The following is a 19,080-nucleotide window of genomic DNA, read 5'->3' as shown; positions in this document are numbered from 1 at the left end:
TCTTAGCTATTAAAGACTCAGTGCTGTAAGACCAACGCCTCCGGCTAGACTAGCACTGCAGGACCAAGAGAATGCCTCATCCTTCCGTCTCCCACCCTCTTCTCTTTGAAGGAGTGCTGTTTACCACATGGAGGGGATGCTGGCCTCGGGTTGAAATCATATTTACTGCTCTGATTCCTCTGACCTCTGCGTGTGGGCTACAAGGCAAAAGGGCTTCTCTGTGGTCTGGACACAAGTGCCATCGCAATTAGGCCCAGCAGAAAGGCAAAGAAGAGGCGGGGTAAAGAATCGGTGTCCAGCGTGCCTGCATCCCGCCATTAAAACGTGGGCCGCTAGGTCCCCTCCCTGTAATCCACAGGCTTTGTAGAGGAGGCAAAGCCTGTGATTATGGAGAATCCTCCCACCTTCCTGCCATGAGGAGGAAAGGGCTGCGGGGGAGGAGACGGAGCCTGAGGTAAGGTCTTCCCCCAGGCGGTCCACACCAGTGGGCCACTTCGCTTAAAAATACGGCTGCCTCACTCTGCTTCCTGAGGGGCAGATGCTGGGATCCGTTACTCCAGCAGGGAGTTGCAGTAGAAATGGCTCCTTAGAGAAGGGAGCATTCCCAGACCCCCAGGCCCTTACACCCGGGAGGATTAGGTGCGCACAGCTGAATGGAATCATATCCAGCTTTCTGGGATGTTTTGACTATTCCGATTTGCTTAAACACACTCAGCCATGTGGGACGGCTGACTGACAGGGATAGGCTGTAGAAGAAAAGGGAACTGGTCCCTGTGTGGTTCAAAGAAAGGTCACTGGGCCACTGCCCAGGCTTTCTGGCATCTGTGGGGTGTCCCTTGGCAGTATGACAAGTCCCATTGGAGCTTGGGGAGGAGGTGGTATGGCTGAGGGCATCCTGCCTCCGGGAGAGGTCAGGGTGGTGCCCTCACCTGACAGGGGTTTGTTGCTGCCTTTCCAAGTCTCTGCTCCTACTTCCTGCTTGTGTGTGCAATGAATGGCTTCCTGCCCGGGTCTGACCCCCCTAGTGCAGAGATCCTAATGCGAGGTGAGAAGGCAAGGGCCTGCACCTACGTGCTCTAATGGCAGCTTGTTGTCTGGGGGGGACTCCTGGTTTGAAGGGAACTGTAAAAGTTCATTTAATTCATGCCCATCACTGGGCAGCCTGGACCCTAAGTCATTTGACTCACTCCTAATCTAATCTAATGGATGGAGCAGAGGAGCGACAAAAGCCGTACCCTTGTAGTGTGGCTTGTGCCCTCGGGAGCCAGTGCAGGATGCTTTCTTGCTTACCCAACCCCCCCAACACTCTTCAACTAATCCATCTGCTTCTGCGTCTCCCCCTTCAGCCAAGGGAAGCTTCAATGACAGATCACCTTCTTCCCCACCCCAGAGTTGGAGGTCCCCAACCTGGACACAAAAGCATCCTCCTTCTCAGTTACCTTGGGTCCCAGGCTCCAAACCAAGCAGCTCAGGAAAGCATTCCAGCTGCTGGGCAGATCTTGGCTGTGGTCTCAGATGGGGCAAGGCAGCAGCTGGGTCAAGTGCAAGCTGTCAGTCCATGGCCCTGGGCCCCCTTAGCATTTTCCTTCTTCGTACTGTCTTTCTTTCTGCACAGCAGCCTTGCTGAAACAGGAAACAGACAAAGCCACAACGCTTGCTCACCCCAGTTCCTCTCTCTTGCTCTCTGGCACAATCTGAGTGGGCCCCTGAGCCCTTGAGGCCTCTGGGGCTGGGCACAGGAGCTCCTCCCATCTTTGGGCACCCCTGCCACCCTTTTTCTTGCTAGTGGGTCAGTGTGAGCTCTCAGTTGGTTTCAAATCAAGATCCCTTTCTAGAAGTAGACAAGGATGGGACTCTGGGTCACATGCAAACCTTGCAGTTTCGATGAGGGGGAAGATGCCTTTTTGGCCTAGATGTTCCCAGGATAGGTTTGCATGTGTATCAGGTAGCTCTCCGTGTAAGGATTTTCTCTTTCCTCTGGTTACCTCTTCCCAATCCTAGAGAGTTGTAAAGGGTTTCTGCTTTTCTGGGGGCACCTGGGTGGCTCAGTTGGTTAAGCATCTGACTCTTGGTTTCGACTCAGGTCACGATCTCACAGTTCATGGGTTCGAGCCCTGTGTCGGGCTCTGTGTTGACAGCGTGGAGCCTGCTTGGATTCTGTCTCCCTCTCTCTCTGCCCCTCCCCTGCTTATGCTCTCTCTCTCAAAATAAATAAATAAAAAACTTAAAAAAAAAAAAAGTTTCTGCTCTTCTGAAGTACTTGGTGTCTTTTTCAGAATTCAGGAATGAAGCCAGCTCTGAATCTGCTCCTTTCTGAAGCAATGAGAATGTAAAAAGGTGAGGGATGTGTGGGCTGGGGAGCGGCACGACAAATAGCAGACAGAATCTCATAAAAAGTTCCAACCAGGGGTGCCTGGGTGGCTCAGTTGGTTGAGCGTCCGACTTCGGCTCAGGTCATGATCTCACAGTTCATGGGTTCGAGCCCGGCATCGGGCTCTGTGCTGACCGCTTGCTCAGAGCCTGGAGCCTGCTTCGGATTCTGTGTCTCCTTCTCTCTCTGCCCCTCCTCCACTTATGCTTTGTCTCACTCTGTTTCTCAAAAATAAATAAATAAAAAATAAAAGTTTCCAATCAACTAGGAAATTTGGGCAAAAACTAAAAAGAACTGATCTGTGTGCATTAAAAAGAACTATTACAGGGGTGCCTGGTGGCTTTGTTGGTGAAGTGTCTGACTCTTGATTTCATCTCAGGTCACGATCTCATGGTTGAGAGATTGAGCCCTGTGTGCGGCTCTGTGCTGACAGCAGGGAACCTGCTTGGGAATCTCTCTCTCCCTCTCTCTGCCCCTCCCCCGCTTCTCTCTCTCTCTCTCTCTCTCTCTCTCTCTCTCTCTCTCTCTCTCTCTCTCTCCTCTCTCTCTCTCTCTCTCTCTCTCACTCTCTCTCTCTCTCAAAATAGACACTTAAAAAGAAAAGAAACTATTACAAATGATATTGTCAGGAAATTCACAAGAAGTTCAGGATAAGAAGGTGGTGAGGAAATTGGATCAGGACAAATTAACTAAGTAGCTTTATAACTATGCGCAATAAGCCTTGAACGAATGGTCCACTCGGTACAGTGGTTGGATGATTCATATGGCTCCTATGAATTCTAGTCTTGACACATGTGAAGTATGTAAGGAGACTTTTAAATAGCTGTGATAAGATAACAGTAACATGTAGGGAGTATGTCACAGTCTTCTCCGCTGCCTACTACTTACCCCATTCTCTGAGGAGGAAACGGACAAGAAGAAGGCAGGGGAAAGGACAGAGGATGGATTCTCCAGCACTGGAACTGAAGGCAAACAACATTCCCTCAGGATAAGAGACAAGAGCTCAAGGTCCCGGAGCCTGGCATAATAGAGATGAGAATGAGCAGAGACAGAGAAGTTGGGGAATCCAAGATGAAGGAATAAGACATTTTTATTGGCATAGCTGACAAAGAGGGTTCTGGTGGTTCAGAGCCCTAGGAAATACAGGTCGAAACAGAAGTTCCTATGGATCAACTATTTGGACTCTATCAAAAACCAAAAAGAAATGTGTATGAGGATCAAAATCCCTTTTAGGCCTATGCACTCAATGAGATACCACACCCATCATCACGAAAGAGGTAAGGCCATTACCTTTGTTTTCAGCCAAGAATTCTGAGAGCCTAAACAATTGTGACTGTACTCACTAACACGCTAATTCTGGAGATATTTGCTGTTTGGTAAAATTAGTAGTAGTGTTATCTTCTTGCTGAAACTGGCCGTTTTCTTTCCTGGTTTAAACGGTCATTTCTTGCCACAGCCTTGATTAAGTTATTCCCATTATGTCACAGATGCCTCACATTTCAAACTTAAATATCCTCTCGAGCCTTTTCTATACATGTTGCACATTTTTATACTTACTCTTCTGATATATTTTTAAATTTTTTTTTATTTTTTAAGTAACCTCTACTCCTAACATGGGGCTCAAACTCACGACCCTGAGATCAAGGGTCTCATACTCTACTGACTGAGCCAGCATTGCTGATCTATTTTATACTCAGAACAATCTATTGTTCATAACAGAGAATATTTAAGTTGATGCAGTAAGATTGAACTAAAACTGATCTCACCAAAGTTCTGACAGACTGCTGTCAGCCTGCTCTGCAGAGAGCATTTTAGGAGCACTCTTTGAAGACTAATAAGGCAGATTGATGGAGAAATGGGTCAGAAAGCATTCAGATTTTCTTTTTTCAGCTTTATGAAAACCATTAAAATAACTTTTAAAGTAGAAAAATAAACATCTTAATCCTACTCCCCAAACACAAGTTCCATATTTTTCACATTGCCTTCTAGTTTTTCTTTCCTTCCTTCCTTCCTTCCTTCCTTCCTTCCTTCCTTCCTTCCTTCTTTCTTTTCTTTTCTTTTCTTTTCTTTTCTTTTCTTTTCTTTTCTTTTCTTTCTTTTCTGCTTTTCTTTTCTTTCTTTCTTTTTTTCTTTCTTTCTCCTTCCTTCCTTATTTATTCTTTCTTTCTTTTACATATTTTAAGCGTAATGAACCTACAATGATATGTTTGTTTTCCCACTTGATACTATAGTATAATTTTTTTATATTTTTACTTTCTTTTTTTATTATTTCCTTATTAATTTCTAGTATTTAAAAATAATTTTATAATTATTATTTTTATAATTTTTATATTTTATATATTTTATATATTTTACATTTTTATAATTTTATAATTATTGTAATTTAATAATTATTATTTATGATTTTTTAAATTATTTCCTTAATAATTTCCTTATTATTGAACAGTAGCTATGTCTACCTAATGTTGCTCAAGATAATTATTAACCCCTGGTAAATACAATTTAGTAGCCATAAGAAAAATGAATGAGTTATAATAATTTTCTGTAATCGCAATAATTGATTCAAAGCCGTGGTAACTTTCAACTTTATAACAGGATTACTTTGTATATCACATCTGTCACCTGCTTTTCAGGGCTATTGCTCACTCTGAAGCATACTGCCTGAGTGGTAGCCTGGGTCAGTAGATCAGCAAGAGCACTCAGAAAGTAGGGCTGCCTGGGTTGGAAGCCTGGCTTTGCCATTTACTTCCTGTTTCAGTTTAGTAAGTTATTTAATGTCTTTGCATCTCAGTTTCCTCCTCTGCAAGATGGGATTAAACTGTAGTGCCTGAGTGGCTCAGTTGGTTAAGTTTCCAACTTTGGCTCAGGTCACGATCTCACCATTCATGGGTCCAAGCCCTGCTTTGGGCTCTGTGCTGACAGCTCTGAGCCTGGAGACTACTTTAAATTCTTTGTCTCCCTTGCTCTCTGCCCCGCCCCCCCCCCAAAAAAATAAACAAAAATTTTAAAAAGATGTAAGATGGCAATAATGGTAATACCTACTCTACATTATTATTTTAGAATTACATGATATTATAACACACTCAATAAATTCCAGCTATCACTGTTGTTATAGTAACATCTGCAATTTTGAGCATTTGCCCTTGTGACTTATTAATGGTTATGATGGAATAGATCCTCAGTCAGACATGCAGCTGTATGAAAATGAAGTAGTTTCAGTGCATCTGTGTGTTTTATCTGATATAATTTCATAAGTATATACATGGGTTAAAAAACATTCAAAATCATCTCTTTGAAAGAATAATAAACATAAGGAACTTGTCTATCCATGGAACGATGGCATTAGTTCAAATATGTAAGTTTTTAAATTCACCCAACTCAAGTCAACTGACCAAGTTCTTTTACAAATGTGTATCACACAACTCTATATGGAAGAAAAATAGTTGAGGTGCCTCACACTGTTCCCTCAAATAAGTGTCTTGTGGGCCATTTAACTTTTCTTTTCTATCGGACCAAACCAAATGTGTTCTGAAATAAGTAATGGGAACACAACTGCACCTATCTCATAAGACTGTTTTGAGGAATAAATGAGTGACTTTTCATTCCGTAGAATGGTGCCTGAACATGATTTAAGTCCTATGCTTGCTAATAAAGTGAAGTAAAAAAGAACAAATCATCCCAACGTGCTGAGACACTTCTTAGTATTTGCATGATGTAACTGATTATTTGTTTCATATGGAGATTATATGGAGGAATTTTTTTTTTTTTACTTATATGGAGACTTTTGTCATTTCTAAGTTTTACAAATAGTACTGCAAATGAGCACCTTCGTGCAGGCAATTATGTGCTTTTCTTCTTTTGAAATATTTCCTTTCGGATAAAATCCAGGAGTGGGGTATGCTGGAGCAGTTTCAAGAAGAAGCAGTTTAGTTCTGATGAGGAAGTTTTGCAGGAAGTGGACAGGAAGGAAGAGAGCTAGGGTTTGGGCATTGCTGGAGATGGCAAGGTCAGAACTGCCAAGAGGTGGAAGGCTCTCCCAACAGGCTGAGGTGCTGCTGGGTGTTAGTAGAGAGGCAAAAACAGGATGGTGTGGGGAAAAGAATAATGGGCTGGAATCTGATGAAGTCACTTTTAGATCCATCTATACCTCTTCTTTGAAATGAAAAGTTGTTTTGTCCCCATAGTAAGCCTTTCCCAGTGTTAGGGTCTAGAAGTCCTTTATTTCTCAACCACCTTATACACACGAAATACCTTATACACACGAAGATCTGTGTTCAGAATTAGGGATGCAACAATGAGTAAAATAAAATAAATACCTTCAAGTAATTACATAAGACAATTTTATTTTTTATTTATTTATTTTAAGCTTATTTATTTATTTTGGGGGGGGGAGGTGCAGAGAGAGAGGGAGGGAGAGAATTCCAAGCAAGCCCTGCACTGTCAGTGCAGAGCAAAACATGGGGCTCGAATGCGCAAGCCCCATGAGATCATGACCTGAGCCAAAATCAAGAGTCGGGCACACAACTGACTGAGACACCCAGGCGCCCCTCATGAGACAATCTTAAAGGTAAATTCAAAGCATAGTGAACTAAAGTGATGGACAGATACAGAAAATAATAGAGGCATGGGGTGCCTGGCTGGCTCAGTTGGTAGAGCATGTGACTCTTGATCTCAGGGTTGTGAGTTCAAGCCCCACATAGGTGTGGAACCTACTTAAAATAAAGATAGCAGGGAAGGAAGGAAGGAAGGAAAGAAGGAAGGAAGAAAGAAAGGAAGGACAGACGGAAGGAAGAGAAAAAGAAAAAGAAAAAGAAAGAAAGAAAGAAAGAAAGAAAGAAAGAAAGAAAGAAAGAAAAAGAAAGAAAAAATTATAGAGACGTGATGGGAGTGGGAGAGCACTCATCCCAGCATTGAGGATAGGCCTTGGTGGAAGGGAAGACACTTTTCTTAGAGGTAATGGCAGAGTGGAGTCTTGAAGGATGAGTTGGAGTTAAGCTGACAATAGGGAGAGTGAAGAGAATTCTGGGGAGAAGAGATAGCATGGAGCAAACGGCTGGTGGAAATAGAAGGGTGCCTTCAGAGGACCAGCAGTTCTTTTTCCTTAGGGAATCAAAAGCAGGACAGGTGGCCTGAGATGTGGCTATGGAGGTAGCCAAGGTCCTTGGACATCACTGTCAAGAGTTTGAGTTTTCTTTGTACCACTGTACTCAAGGATGGCTTTGGATATATTCTAGCTTCCAGTGGCAGCCAAGAATGGGCCTTGATTTACCCATTCCCTTACATTTCTTTCCCTGTGAGGCTCACAGCACCTTGCTTGTAAGGTCAAAGCTAGAGTGACCACTAGCTGTCGCTATTGAACAGATCTAACCAAAAGCCAATGGTGTAGATGCCCGAGCCCCGCCTCGCCTCCTGTAAGGTCTGTTCAACCGCCCTAAGCAGTGATTCAGAGAAGGCACGCTGTGAAGGAAGTCGTGGTAGCTCTTGCCGACCCGGCGCCACTTGCGGGGAAGAAATTGTGGTGAAGTGCCCTACACCACGAACTGTCAGTCACTGGGTGGCGCTGCCACCCTGATGGCAAAAACGCAGGCTTGTGAAAGGGAAAAGTCTGGTTAGGATGGCCTGGCTCTTTGTTCTTGGGGTGGAGTAGCTTTTCAAGCTCTCTGTTACAGAGTTCAGGGTGCCACGAGACTGTTCAAGGACAGTGTGAGGTAGGTCCCAAAGCATGCCAACCCAACAGTCCCAGGGCAGCCAATCACAAAACGGACAGACCCTAGCACCGCTGGCCTCGTGGTCTTTCAGACCTCAGCTCTGATCAGTGTGGACCTTTTGAAACCCTCTGGTTACTGATCCTACGACTTGCCAATGTGCCCTCACCTTTGGCTTCTGTTCTGTATCGTCTGTCCCAGAAACTCCTATCTCCAAAGCCTCCCCAACTAAAGCGGTTTATTCATCTGGCACTTTCCTATTTTTTAAGAATTCATTTCCCCACCCTCCCTCCTCTGGCTTTACCTTTTGCTCTAGGTTCTCGTCCTCACCCCAAGTGTTCTGGATCTGTGTAGACTTCTGCTTCTTCCGACGTTTTTTGCCTGTGGGCACTGGGGTTCTGTTTTATTTTTTTGAAAATTCTCTTTTTCTCATCTGCCTTTCTTTTCACATTTGCCCTGTTTCCAAACAGGGCAAATGTTTCCCTTCCCCCCTCCTTAAAAACTAGAGAATTTAGACACATTCTAAGTCTAACTAGAAAACGTGTAAGACTAACAACTAGAGAAGTTAGGTTAAAAATTGCTGAGTGGGGAGGATCTAGCATGTAAGGGATATCCTGATTTTCCTGAGCGGTCTCCATGAACTGGTGACTGCCTGGGGGGTGGGATGGAGATCTAGGGGTGCTGAGATGTTGACAACAAAGCAGAGTTGCTAGAGACATCGTGAGACATCATGAAAACTGTATCAAGGTGGCAAATATGTTTTTCTATTCCCTTCATACTGCAAATTACTTTGGTTTGAATATTTCCCTGGAGAAATTAAGGGATGATTCTGGGACTTGATTAGCATATGTTGCCCAGTGCTCTAGGCAGGGCACTAATGGATAAGAATGAGGGTCCTTGACAAATTCCCTGGACAGCAGGCAGTGTGAGCTGGTGGGAGGGATAGATTCTACCCTACATGTGGTCCCCTGAGAGGGGAATGGGGCTCGCCAGGAGCCACAGGTGCCTGCTGATGCTCTAACCAAGGGCTGGCTAGAAGCATAACATATGCTGACTTCTTTCTCTAACACAGCTTTAGAGCCATGGTCTCCAGCATGTCAGAGGAACCGCTGGATATGGGGAGATGTTCAAATTTCTATTTATGTTTTATCTTATCTTTTGAAGATTTCTGTTTTTGTATATGTTTTATGTTAGTAAATACTACATGCATATATTATGTAATAGTCACTGTATATCTGTTAGAAATATACATGCCTAATCATTTTTTAATAACAAAGTATGTGATCAAAAGTTTTGGCGACCGCTGCTCTGGAGAATCTTCTTAGAAAGAAGACTCTGGGGGTGGTCTGAGATGCTGGCCCAGAGCAGTCCAGCCAAGAAGAAAGGCCCAGCCTATGTGGACGGACATGGTGGCGAGGTGGAAATTAATTGTCCCTGAGAGGGAACTCTCCAGGAACAATGTGAGTCATTGCCTCTGGGGTCACCTCAGGGCTCCCTGCTACTTCTTTTCTAGGGTCTTTCATTATACTCTTTACTAAGGAGAGGGGATCATAGTTTTTCAAAGTGAAGTTTGGAGAGGGAAGAGCCTGGGATGTTTTTCAGCATGGAGGGAGCTGGAACTAATGAGACCTTGCAGGTGGTCAGTGGGACTGGATCCTGTCACCATGGTTAGGAACCTGGCATCTTAGGAACTATGTATGTCCTTCTTCTCTGACTCTAGGTTTCTTTGTTTCTGTTGTGATTTATGTTTGTGATAAACACTTCTTGGTGCCTAACAGAACCCCAGTTCTGTTTGGGGTGAAAATGCACTCAGCTGAAAGCTCCATTTCTCAGCCTCTCTTGAAGGGAGAGGTGATCACATGACATGACTCTGGCCCACAGGATGGGAGCTGAAGTCCTGGATGGGGCTTCCCAGTTTGCTCTGTATCAGGGCTCAGATACCGCTGGTCTGCATCTGCTGTCCTTCACCTTTTCCTTTCCTGAAACCCAGCACAGAGCTGAGGTAGAGCAGGTGTCTTGTGCCCCCACAGTCACAAGGAGGAGGGTGGTTAGCTGAGTGGAGGAAAGACAGAAGGAATCCAACTCCCAGAAGCCCTGGTCTGCCCCTCCTAGATTTTTGGTAACTGGTGGAAAAGTAATTTCTACTTGATGGAGCCACTGTCAGTGGGTTTTTTTGTTACTTCCAGGGGAATTCAATGCTAGCGGACATGAAGGTCATCTTTGGGACTCGCACACAATTAAGGCTGTTGACTTCATGCAAAGTCAACATGAACTTGAGTTCCAGAATATGAGCATCCCTTGTCTTTGGGAGCTCTTGATCCCCCACCCTCTCCAACAATGGTAGAAACAAACTGTTCTGTTACTTTCAAGTCCTTGGAGGAGGAGAGAGGCATTGAGCTGGGCCTTTAAGAATAACTAATTCTGTCAGAATGTGGAATGTGAAAGTCAGGGTGGTTGCTGGAGGAGGCTGTGCAGGTTTGAGAGAGCCCACGGTGTGTTCCTGTTCTGTTACACATTCAGTGAGATGACCTGGTGGCTTAAAAAAATCGACTATGCTGAGAATGTTTACATCAAGGAAGCAGGCAAAAAAAAAGGGGGGGGGTTGGGGGGGGAAGCAGGCAAATGTTTTGAATCAGGGCTTTCTTTCTTTTTCTCTCTCTGTCTTTTCCTGGACTGCCAGTTAAACATTTACCAACACACCCTTGGAAAGACCAAAGGTTTAGTTTATTAGTTACATAAATATTGTTACATAGCTTCTTGTTTTCCCCAGGCCATAAATCAGCAGAATCAGAGAGCAGCTGATTTATATGAAACATAGGCTGAAGTCTTAATGTGTCTTTGGGCCTAAGGAGAATCTTAAAAGTTTAGGCTGAAGGCAAAACTAATTTTAAGCTGACGCTGGCTGTACATTTACCATTTGATCATGCTCCTGTCTCGGCATTCACCTCTTCCCTTCCTAATCATCCTCTCGCCCTCATCCTGTCACAAACCTGGTTCCTTGCCCCATTTGTGTCACCTACAGACGCACCTGACTCAGGGACTGGCACGTGTGTGTGGACACCTGGACACCTGGACAGGTGTGCATGTGTGCATGTGTATGCTGCTGTATGGTCAGAAATCTGTCTTCACATTTCGGATCTATTTTCTTGCACACTGTTGCAGTCAAGTGTTTCCTGCTCCCTTACACTGAGCATAGTCTGGGAAGAATCCCTTTCTAAGAAAAGCCCAGCCATATTCACCCTCAGATCTAGCTCCTTGTTCATGTGGCCGGCAGGCTTAATGGGTTCTAGTCTGTTATGCTGCCTGGTCATTTAGATGAAGAGATGAGAAAGGGAAATTTTCCCTGTGCTTCCAAGTCTTGTGTCCTAGCATCACTTATCATGGAAGCCCTACATTTGGGGATGTTGATATATCCCATCTGTCACCCTAGGACATTCTCCATCCTTTCCTACCCTGCTCTGTGCATGAGTAAAGCTGTGAGGTTATATCATCTGCTGCTCCCTTACCCCTCTGTTTAGCTAATAGAAAATATTAACAAGAAATCAGAGGGAGGGAAGAGAGTGAAGCGAGGGTGTTTGTCCCTCCAGATCCTTCCTGTATGGTCCTGGGTGTGCTGGTGACATCCCTTAACTGAATGTCATAGCTCCTGTTCTGTGATGCTCTCCAAACAGTTTCTCTCTCTGGGTTCTCTATAATGGTTCTCTCTTCTTATCCCTAAGGTGGGACTAGCCCTGAGAGACTACTTACTTGATCCCTTGTGATTGCCCTATAACCTTGTCCACACTTTTGTCAATAATCTCTTTTTTATTAAAGTCTACTAAAATTAGGGGTGTCTGGGTGGCTTAGCCAGTTAAACATCTTATTCTTGGTCTCAGCTCAGGTCTTGATCTCAGGGTCATGAGTTCAAACCCCATATTGGGGTCTGTGCTGGGCGTGAAGCTTACTTTAAAAAATAAAGTCTACTAAAATTATCTAACTTGCTATCTCTTACCTGTTGGAGACCTAACCAATAAAAGGCTTTGCTGAATTATTAATATAGCTGATTTCTGTTTCCTATTTGGTTGTAGTTAGGTGATGCCTGGCAAATGTTTGGTAAATATCTGTTGACTTAATAAATGATTCAATGAGTGGCAGGATCAAACTCCACTTCTTTCTCTCCAGACTTATAGTACACAGTTGAAAGTTCACATGTAAAGTGTAGACACTTGATGCAGTCTGAGAGTACTAAAGTATGTTGGTTCTGTGGCTCAAGTTTCCAGGGACTTCCGCTTCCATGGGTTTGCCCTAGTGATTTATACCCACCCTGGTTTCCTCCTTCCCAGAGGAACAATATAAAATAATATAAAGAATATCTGAAATATACAATATGGTATGGATGTGATGTCCTTTAAATGAAGAGTAGGGTGATTTCTTCAACTCAAGGACAGAGAAAATGTTCAGGCCACAAGATAAGATATGAACACTGAAAATTTCACTTGTATAGGTTTTGAAGGAACCACACCGAATGAACCTATAGCTACAAATTATGAATTTATATAGTAGATATGACCTTTATTATAATTAATGTTTTAATTATCATAATATTATTACATATGAGGTAAACTTGATAGAACTACCTTTTAATTATACCTACGGTTATCAATTTCATGACTGCAGGTTGCAGTGGCTCATGACATTCATTATAATTACATTTCCACTGTGCAAGTGTTAGAGGAACTCCTTCAAGTCATGACATGTGATGTTTCCAACTCTCTGGGACCCTCACTTATGTCTCCAGGGAGATGCCTTCATGGATGGAGCTCAGATAAATGTCAGGAAGAACAGTCCCAAGCTCTCTTACCATGATCCACCTTAAGGAAGTGCTTAGTTGATTATAAACTTGTCCAAACTATAACTTCTTAAGGAGAAGAGTTCCAGAATCTTCCTCCCTGGATTTCCCAGCAGGAGAGCTGTCCAGACTGAGTTGTCATAGTACACTTCCTCTTGGCGCAGAGCTCCCCCTTTGATGATCTCCAGGGCACATTCTTCCTTTGGAGATGCCTCCATGTTGACTATTCCAGAAATGGCATTCATGGCTGTGTCTGAAGAATGACAATAGAAGAGTGGGGTTGTCCAAGACTAGTAGAGTCTACATGATGGAAATTCTGCAGATAGCCACAGCTTCGCTGTTAGGGACTGTTTGCCAGGGTTTGCTCTACAAGACCCTGTGGGCCCTATCAGAAGACCGGGTATATGTAGGGCCTGCTGGGCAAAGAGAGGCTTAGAGTTAATGTGGGCTCTGTCTTCCTAGATGAAGATTTGTGGGGAGTGCTGTTAGAGGTGATTAATTGAGAGATTTAAATCATGCCTCTCTCTTGGGTGTTTTGGTTGAGGTGAGGGAGTAATAAAGGGCAGTAGAATGAAGATAAAGGTTATATCAAGACCCAGTAGCTAATGGAAAGTGTCAGTGGGCAAAGCAGAGTGCTGTATGATAACGCTTTACTAACTTGTAAGAGGAAGAGATGGACAAGAATCCAGGCCTTTGCTTTCTGTCCACAGTAGCCACTTTTATTTGGAAGGGAAGTTACCTTATCTTCTCTAAATTTTTATACCCTTCCTGCACAGTTTCTTTCTCTCCTTCTGTCTTTGTTTCCCTGTGTGTCTTAATCTCTCTTGTTCTACAACTACTCGATTTACTCACTCTTTTTTTTTTTAAGTTTATTTATTTTGAGGGAGAAAGAGAGGGAGAGAGATTGTGAGCAGAGGAGGGGCAGAGAGAGAGGGAGGAGAGAATTCCAAGCAGGTTCCATGCTGTCCCTGTGGAGTCCCACATGGGGCTCAAACCCACGAACCATGAGATTATGACCCGAGCCGAAATCAAGATTCAGGTGCTTAACTGACTGAACTGCCCAAGTGCCCCTCAATTACTCTTTAAATAAGGTTTTTGTATTGAACCTATTTTAGATAAATTTACATTTGGATTACAGACAAATTGTAAAAATTGTGCAGAGTATTCCCTTATATCCTTCACTCTCCTTCTCCTAACTATAACATTACACATAACCTCTGTATAATTGTCAAGGTACAATATAATTGGGACAATTTTACTAACTAAAGTATAGACCTTATTCTTTTCACTAATACCCTTTTTATGTTCCAGGATCTTAGCTAGGATTACACTTAGTAGTAATTTCTTCTTATTTTCTCTCCAAACTGACAGTTCTTCATTCTTTCTTTGTCCCTCATGGCCTTGATACTTTTGAAGAATATTGATCAATTGTTTTATAGAATGTCCCTCAATTTGGGTTTGTCTATTTTTATCTCTTTTTTCAAAGGAAAGATTTTAGGGGTGCCTGGGTGGCTCAGTCGGTTAAGTGGCCGACTTCGGCTCGGGTCATGATCTTGCGGTCCGTGAGTTTGAGCCCCGCGTTGGGCTCTGTGCTGACAGCTCAGAGCCTGGAGCCTGTTTCAGATTCTGTGTCTCCCTCTTTCTGACCCTCCCCCATTCATGCTCTGTCTCTCTCTGTCTCAAAAATAAATAAACATTAAAAAAATTAAGAAAAAAAGACTCATGATGTTGATATGTCTTATTACTAGTAATATTATTAAGAATAACAAACTTGTATTCAATAAGCCTCAAATGGGAAAGTAATGGCCGTTGAGTGTCCCTGAGGAAAAAAAGTGTTCAGAATAGGGTCAGGTGATGAGTCTGTTGTCACTTGGCACACTTGGTGGTCAGAATGGAAAGAAGAGTCAAAGAATAGTCAGAGGCTCCACTAGTGACAGAAGTGCTTCATTGCATGGAGAACCACTGCTCTCACTGGTTTTTTGTGCATTACACAGGAGTCAAGGAGTTCAGCACCTTTTTTACCCACAATGGAAACGGCAGAAAATCATCTGCAAGCTGTTTAATCTACTCTCTTCAACTTACCTGTGTTTATGAGGCCGAGGATACAGAGAGTGATCGATACATTAATCTTGGCCACTGAATGTTCCATCCTGATGGAGGAGAAAAACCCATCCAGGGCAAACTTGCTTGCAGAATAGGGCGCAATAAGTGGACTAGCCATTTTCCCTAAATAATAAGGAAATGGGTTAAGAAGGTGACCCATTTTAGCTTCTTCTGAGATGATCTTTGTTGCATCTGCAGTAGGATTTGTAACCCCTGTGGAGTCCTTTTACCCTTTGAGGCATAGTTTCTCTCTACTCCCTATAGAGATTATCATGCTGTGTTGAATTTCTGAAAGAAAAAAAAAAGATCTTTAAGGTTTCAAAGAAACTCCCCTTGAAGAGTCTGGGTGGGGGATGGGATGGGCTGCAGGAAAGCCTTCACTGAGGAGAGATTGGTTCGATTTTAATAAGGATGGTAAATAAGTGGGACTACAAAACAGCCAGGTAATCCCACAGCTGCTACCTCTGACTCAAGAGAGCTGAGATCCAAGGGTTTAGCAAGAACTCTCTGCCAATACAACAACCAATCATTGATTTACTTTCTATACGAGGGAAATGAAAAACCCTGTCTTTACTTTTCTTCTTAAAACTATTATTCTTACTTTCATCATCCTGGTTAATTCTCAGTCCGGTTGTTGGGAGGACATGTGGACATATGCCTCATAGGGTGGTCTATTCATTATACCCTGTCCAGGAGGAGGGATTAGAAGTGGCCTGAGACCTTAGATTCTTTGCTGAACAAAGAGTTATAACAGCTACTTTGATATTCCTGTCTGCTAATTCTACAATAGGAATAATTTAAGGGTTGATCTCCACTGACTGCCTTTCCTCCTGAGTATCAGTCATATTTTCTATTCTTGTATGTGGAGTAATTTTGCAATGTATTCTTGACATTGTGAATGATACGTTGTAGAATCTCTGGATTCTGTCATATTCCTCAAAAGAGTATTGAGTTTTGGTTTTGTTTTTTTTTAGGTGGGCATTTAACTTGCCTGAAATCTAGTGTCTCTTGCAGTAGATTCCAGCTAAAATCTCTGTTGAATTATTTAATCTTAATTGGGCTTCTTGGTAACTGCACTGCCCATGAGTAATTCAGGGGACAAACAGATTTTGAAAGAGCTTACATACAGAATGTGGCACTCTTCCACTGTGGCTCTTTCCTTTCCAGGATGCCCCCCTCCACTTTCTGGCTGCTACAGAAATCCTAAACTCTTCTTTCTAGTTCCTCAAGGTAGTAAAATGGCAGATGTCTATTCCAGATACAACATTGATTGTGGCCTGCCTTTAGGCATAAGCTATAATATTGGGAAACTCATGTAGTGTCAATTCCTCCTTTCAAGTGTCAACAACTCTCCAGTTTCTGTCAGCTTTTGTTTTTTCTCTCCAGTGCTTTCAGTGGTTGTTTTCTATATTTTGTCCAAAGTTTGATCTGGGGCAGGCCGATATATTAGGTACCTCTCTGCCATTACTGGAATTGGAACCTCTATAAGTTCTCAAATGAAGTTGCTTGCCAAATAAATGAATAAAGAATGGTTCATTCAATAAAGATGCTGGGGAGGTTGGTTAACCCATTGGAAAAAATTGTTAGCTCCTTGTTCTATATCATATATCAAAAAAATTCTAGTTGGAAAAGTATGGCAGACATTGTCTACCCAATATCCATTCCCTCCCTTAATAATCAAGTTTGATTTTTTCAGGACAGCAATGTGTTCAGATAAAAATATTTACTTCCTCAAGATTCCCTTGCTCTTTTGTGTGTCCATGTGACCTAGTTCTGGCCAATGAGAAATCTAACAGATGGGGTCTCCAGGAAAGATTGATTTCCTGACAAAATCTGTGGATTCCGGTAGCATGCAGTTTTTACATTTTGCCCTTCTTCTTTCATTCTAAATGTACTTCAGATGTGATGCCTAGAAATGCAGTGGTTGTTTGTGAACTTGAGGAAAAGCTACATATTAAGGATTATAGAACAGAAACATGGAATGAGATTGGATTCTTGAAGATCTAATGAGTCCACCAAACCAACCCTGAAGTTATGACCTGAGAAAAAGGAACCCCTATTTAGTGTTAAGTGACTGTAAGTGGAGTTTTTGTTAAATGTGTAGCAGAATGCATCTTCTGACTGATAAAAAATAATTTAATCAGGAAAGAATAATATAGGTGAGCATTTATCAGATCCTTGGTTATGAAAGATCATTCTAACAGAAAAGTAAAAAAAAATATGTGAAGGTAAAGAATATTAAATAATATAAAATGTAAAATTTCTGTATGTGAAAGCAATAACTAATAATATAACTATAAAGGTTAAGGGTAAATGATAAACTAGAAAACCATTTAGAACATAGTAGACAGACAAAAGCTTAATATCTTCAATACAAATATCTTCAATTCTTATTTTTTAAGGTGCAATTTTATTTATTTATTTATTTATTTATTTATTTATTTATTTATCTATCTCATGACTTGATCATGACCTGAGCTGAAATCAAGAGTCAGAGGCTTAACTGACTGAGCCATCCAGGCATCCCAAACTTCAATTCGTAGTGTATTAACTCTTAAAAAAAATACAAACAAATATTTTTAGGGAACCACTCCAACTCTATTCTCAATCATGAGTTTTGGCTTGGAATGACTCTACAGCCAAGTTCCAGGAATGGGTGTGTGGCACAAGATGTCCATCCAGAGTATTTGATACCACTATGTTGTTGACTAGTCTAGGACTAGATCAATGACTCCATCAGGGCTGCAGGACACATTGTTGGTTGTGTAACCAGAATTTATTTAGTTCCCCCTTCTTCCTCCATAACAGAACCCCAGTTGAGTTCATGTTTCCACCTGTTCTAGAGACTACTGGCATTCTCTCTGTATCTTTTGCTCTTCTTCTTTAGTAGTGTAATCTGTGATGTGTATCTGGGCAAATAGTTATCTGGGATAAAGTCCACATTTCTCAGCTTTTTTCAGCCAGATGTTGCCAGATGACTAAGTGTTGTCCAGTGGGTTGTAAACAGAAATGTATCATGTGATTTCTGGGATATGTCCTTAAAGACAGAAATAAGTCTCTTCCTTCCATTCCTTCTTCCTTCTTGGTGCCTGAAGGTGGGTATGATGGCTGTGGCTCCAGAACTATCTAGAACCATGAAGTGGAAGCCACATGTTGAGAATAGCAGAGCATTGAGAGAAGAGGGAAACTGGGTGACCATGGAGCCTCCATCCTAGCCCTACCTCCAGATTAATGCCTACCTCCAGACTTGATTTACCTTTTAACTTATTTAATCTACTGCTATTTTAAGTTTTCTGAATTAGAGAGCTGAACCTAATCCTTACTGATAGTACTTCTTACTTTTATGATGCTCATGTTCCAAAAGAAAGTTGATACTGTTTCTGACTCTAGGGGTGGGCTTATATAATTGATTTAATCCAATCTTCTGGCCCATAATTGATACAGAAATGGGCATTGGCCAATTTTGGCCAATGTGACTTGAGGAGAATTTTGTTGGAGGGTCTGAGAAAATCCTTTCTTATTCTGGGAGAGTTTCTTAAAGTAGCATTTTGTTTCTCTTCTACTGGATATTTTTGTGCTTGGATATGGGGGCTAGAATTGCTACAGCTATCTTACTATCAGCCTAGGGATGAAGTCACACATGGAAGGAAGCAGAGCCAAGAGAATCATGGGGACATTGAACTTGAGCCAAGTCAACTGTGAAGCCCATCCTAAATCTGGACTTCCAGTTATGTCAAAAATGTTTCCTATTATTTAAGCTAAAAATAGACCCAAATTATTTCTATGAGTAGCATAGTGGTTGAAAGTATGAGTTTGACAGTCAAATGACCTGGGTGTGAATCCCAAGTATGCCATTTCTTAGCTGTCATATGTGGATAATAATACTGCTAAGCTGAAATAATCCATGTAATATGCCTAGCACAAACTCTGGCACATAGAAAGCATTTAGTAAATGCTATTGTTATTAGTATTCATGTTTCAAATTAGTGAGAAAAGTAGGAGCTACTCAGAAGACTATGTTGGGACAAGTAGCTAGCTACTTGGTGAAAAGAAAAGTGCCCTTGGGAGAAAAG

The 19,080-nt window shown here is 42.3% G+C and overlaps 1 protein-coding gene across 11 annotated transcripts in view; it reads right to left on the bottom strand.

Annotated features, from left to right (window-relative positions):
- Positions 1-12,599: 12,599 nt before the first annotated feature.
- The window catches only part of HSD11B1 (hydroxysteroid 11-beta dehydrogenase 1), a 55,072-nt gene continuing 48,591 nt past the window's right edge, over positions 12,600-19,080 (bottom strand). For 9 of the 11 annotated variants that reach the window (XM_053209593.1, XM_053209592.1, XM_027074530.2 and 6 more), the window contains 2 exons: positions 14,987-15,130; positions 12,600-13,157 (listed from right to left, as the gene is read on the bottom strand). In XM_053209593.1, coding sequence (XP_053065568.1) covers positions 12,940-13,157; positions 14,987-15,130 — 362 coding nt within the window. In that variant the 3' untranslated portion in view covers positions 12,600-12,939. The other 2 variants (XM_015079951.3, XM_027074531.2) reach the window with 2 other exon arrangements.

The sequence above is a fragment of the Acinonyx jubatus genome, chromosome E4 (assembly GCF_027475565.1).
Source record: "Acinonyx jubatus isolate Ajub_Pintada_27869175 chromosome E4, VMU_Ajub_asm_v1.0, whole genome shotgun sequence".
In the NCBI taxonomy this organism is placed as follows: Eukaryota; Metazoa; Chordata; class Mammalia; order Carnivora; family Felidae; genus Acinonyx; species Acinonyx jubatus.
The sequence above is the reverse complement of the archived record's forward strand: the minus strand, read 5'-3'. Positions and strand labels throughout refer to the sequence as shown.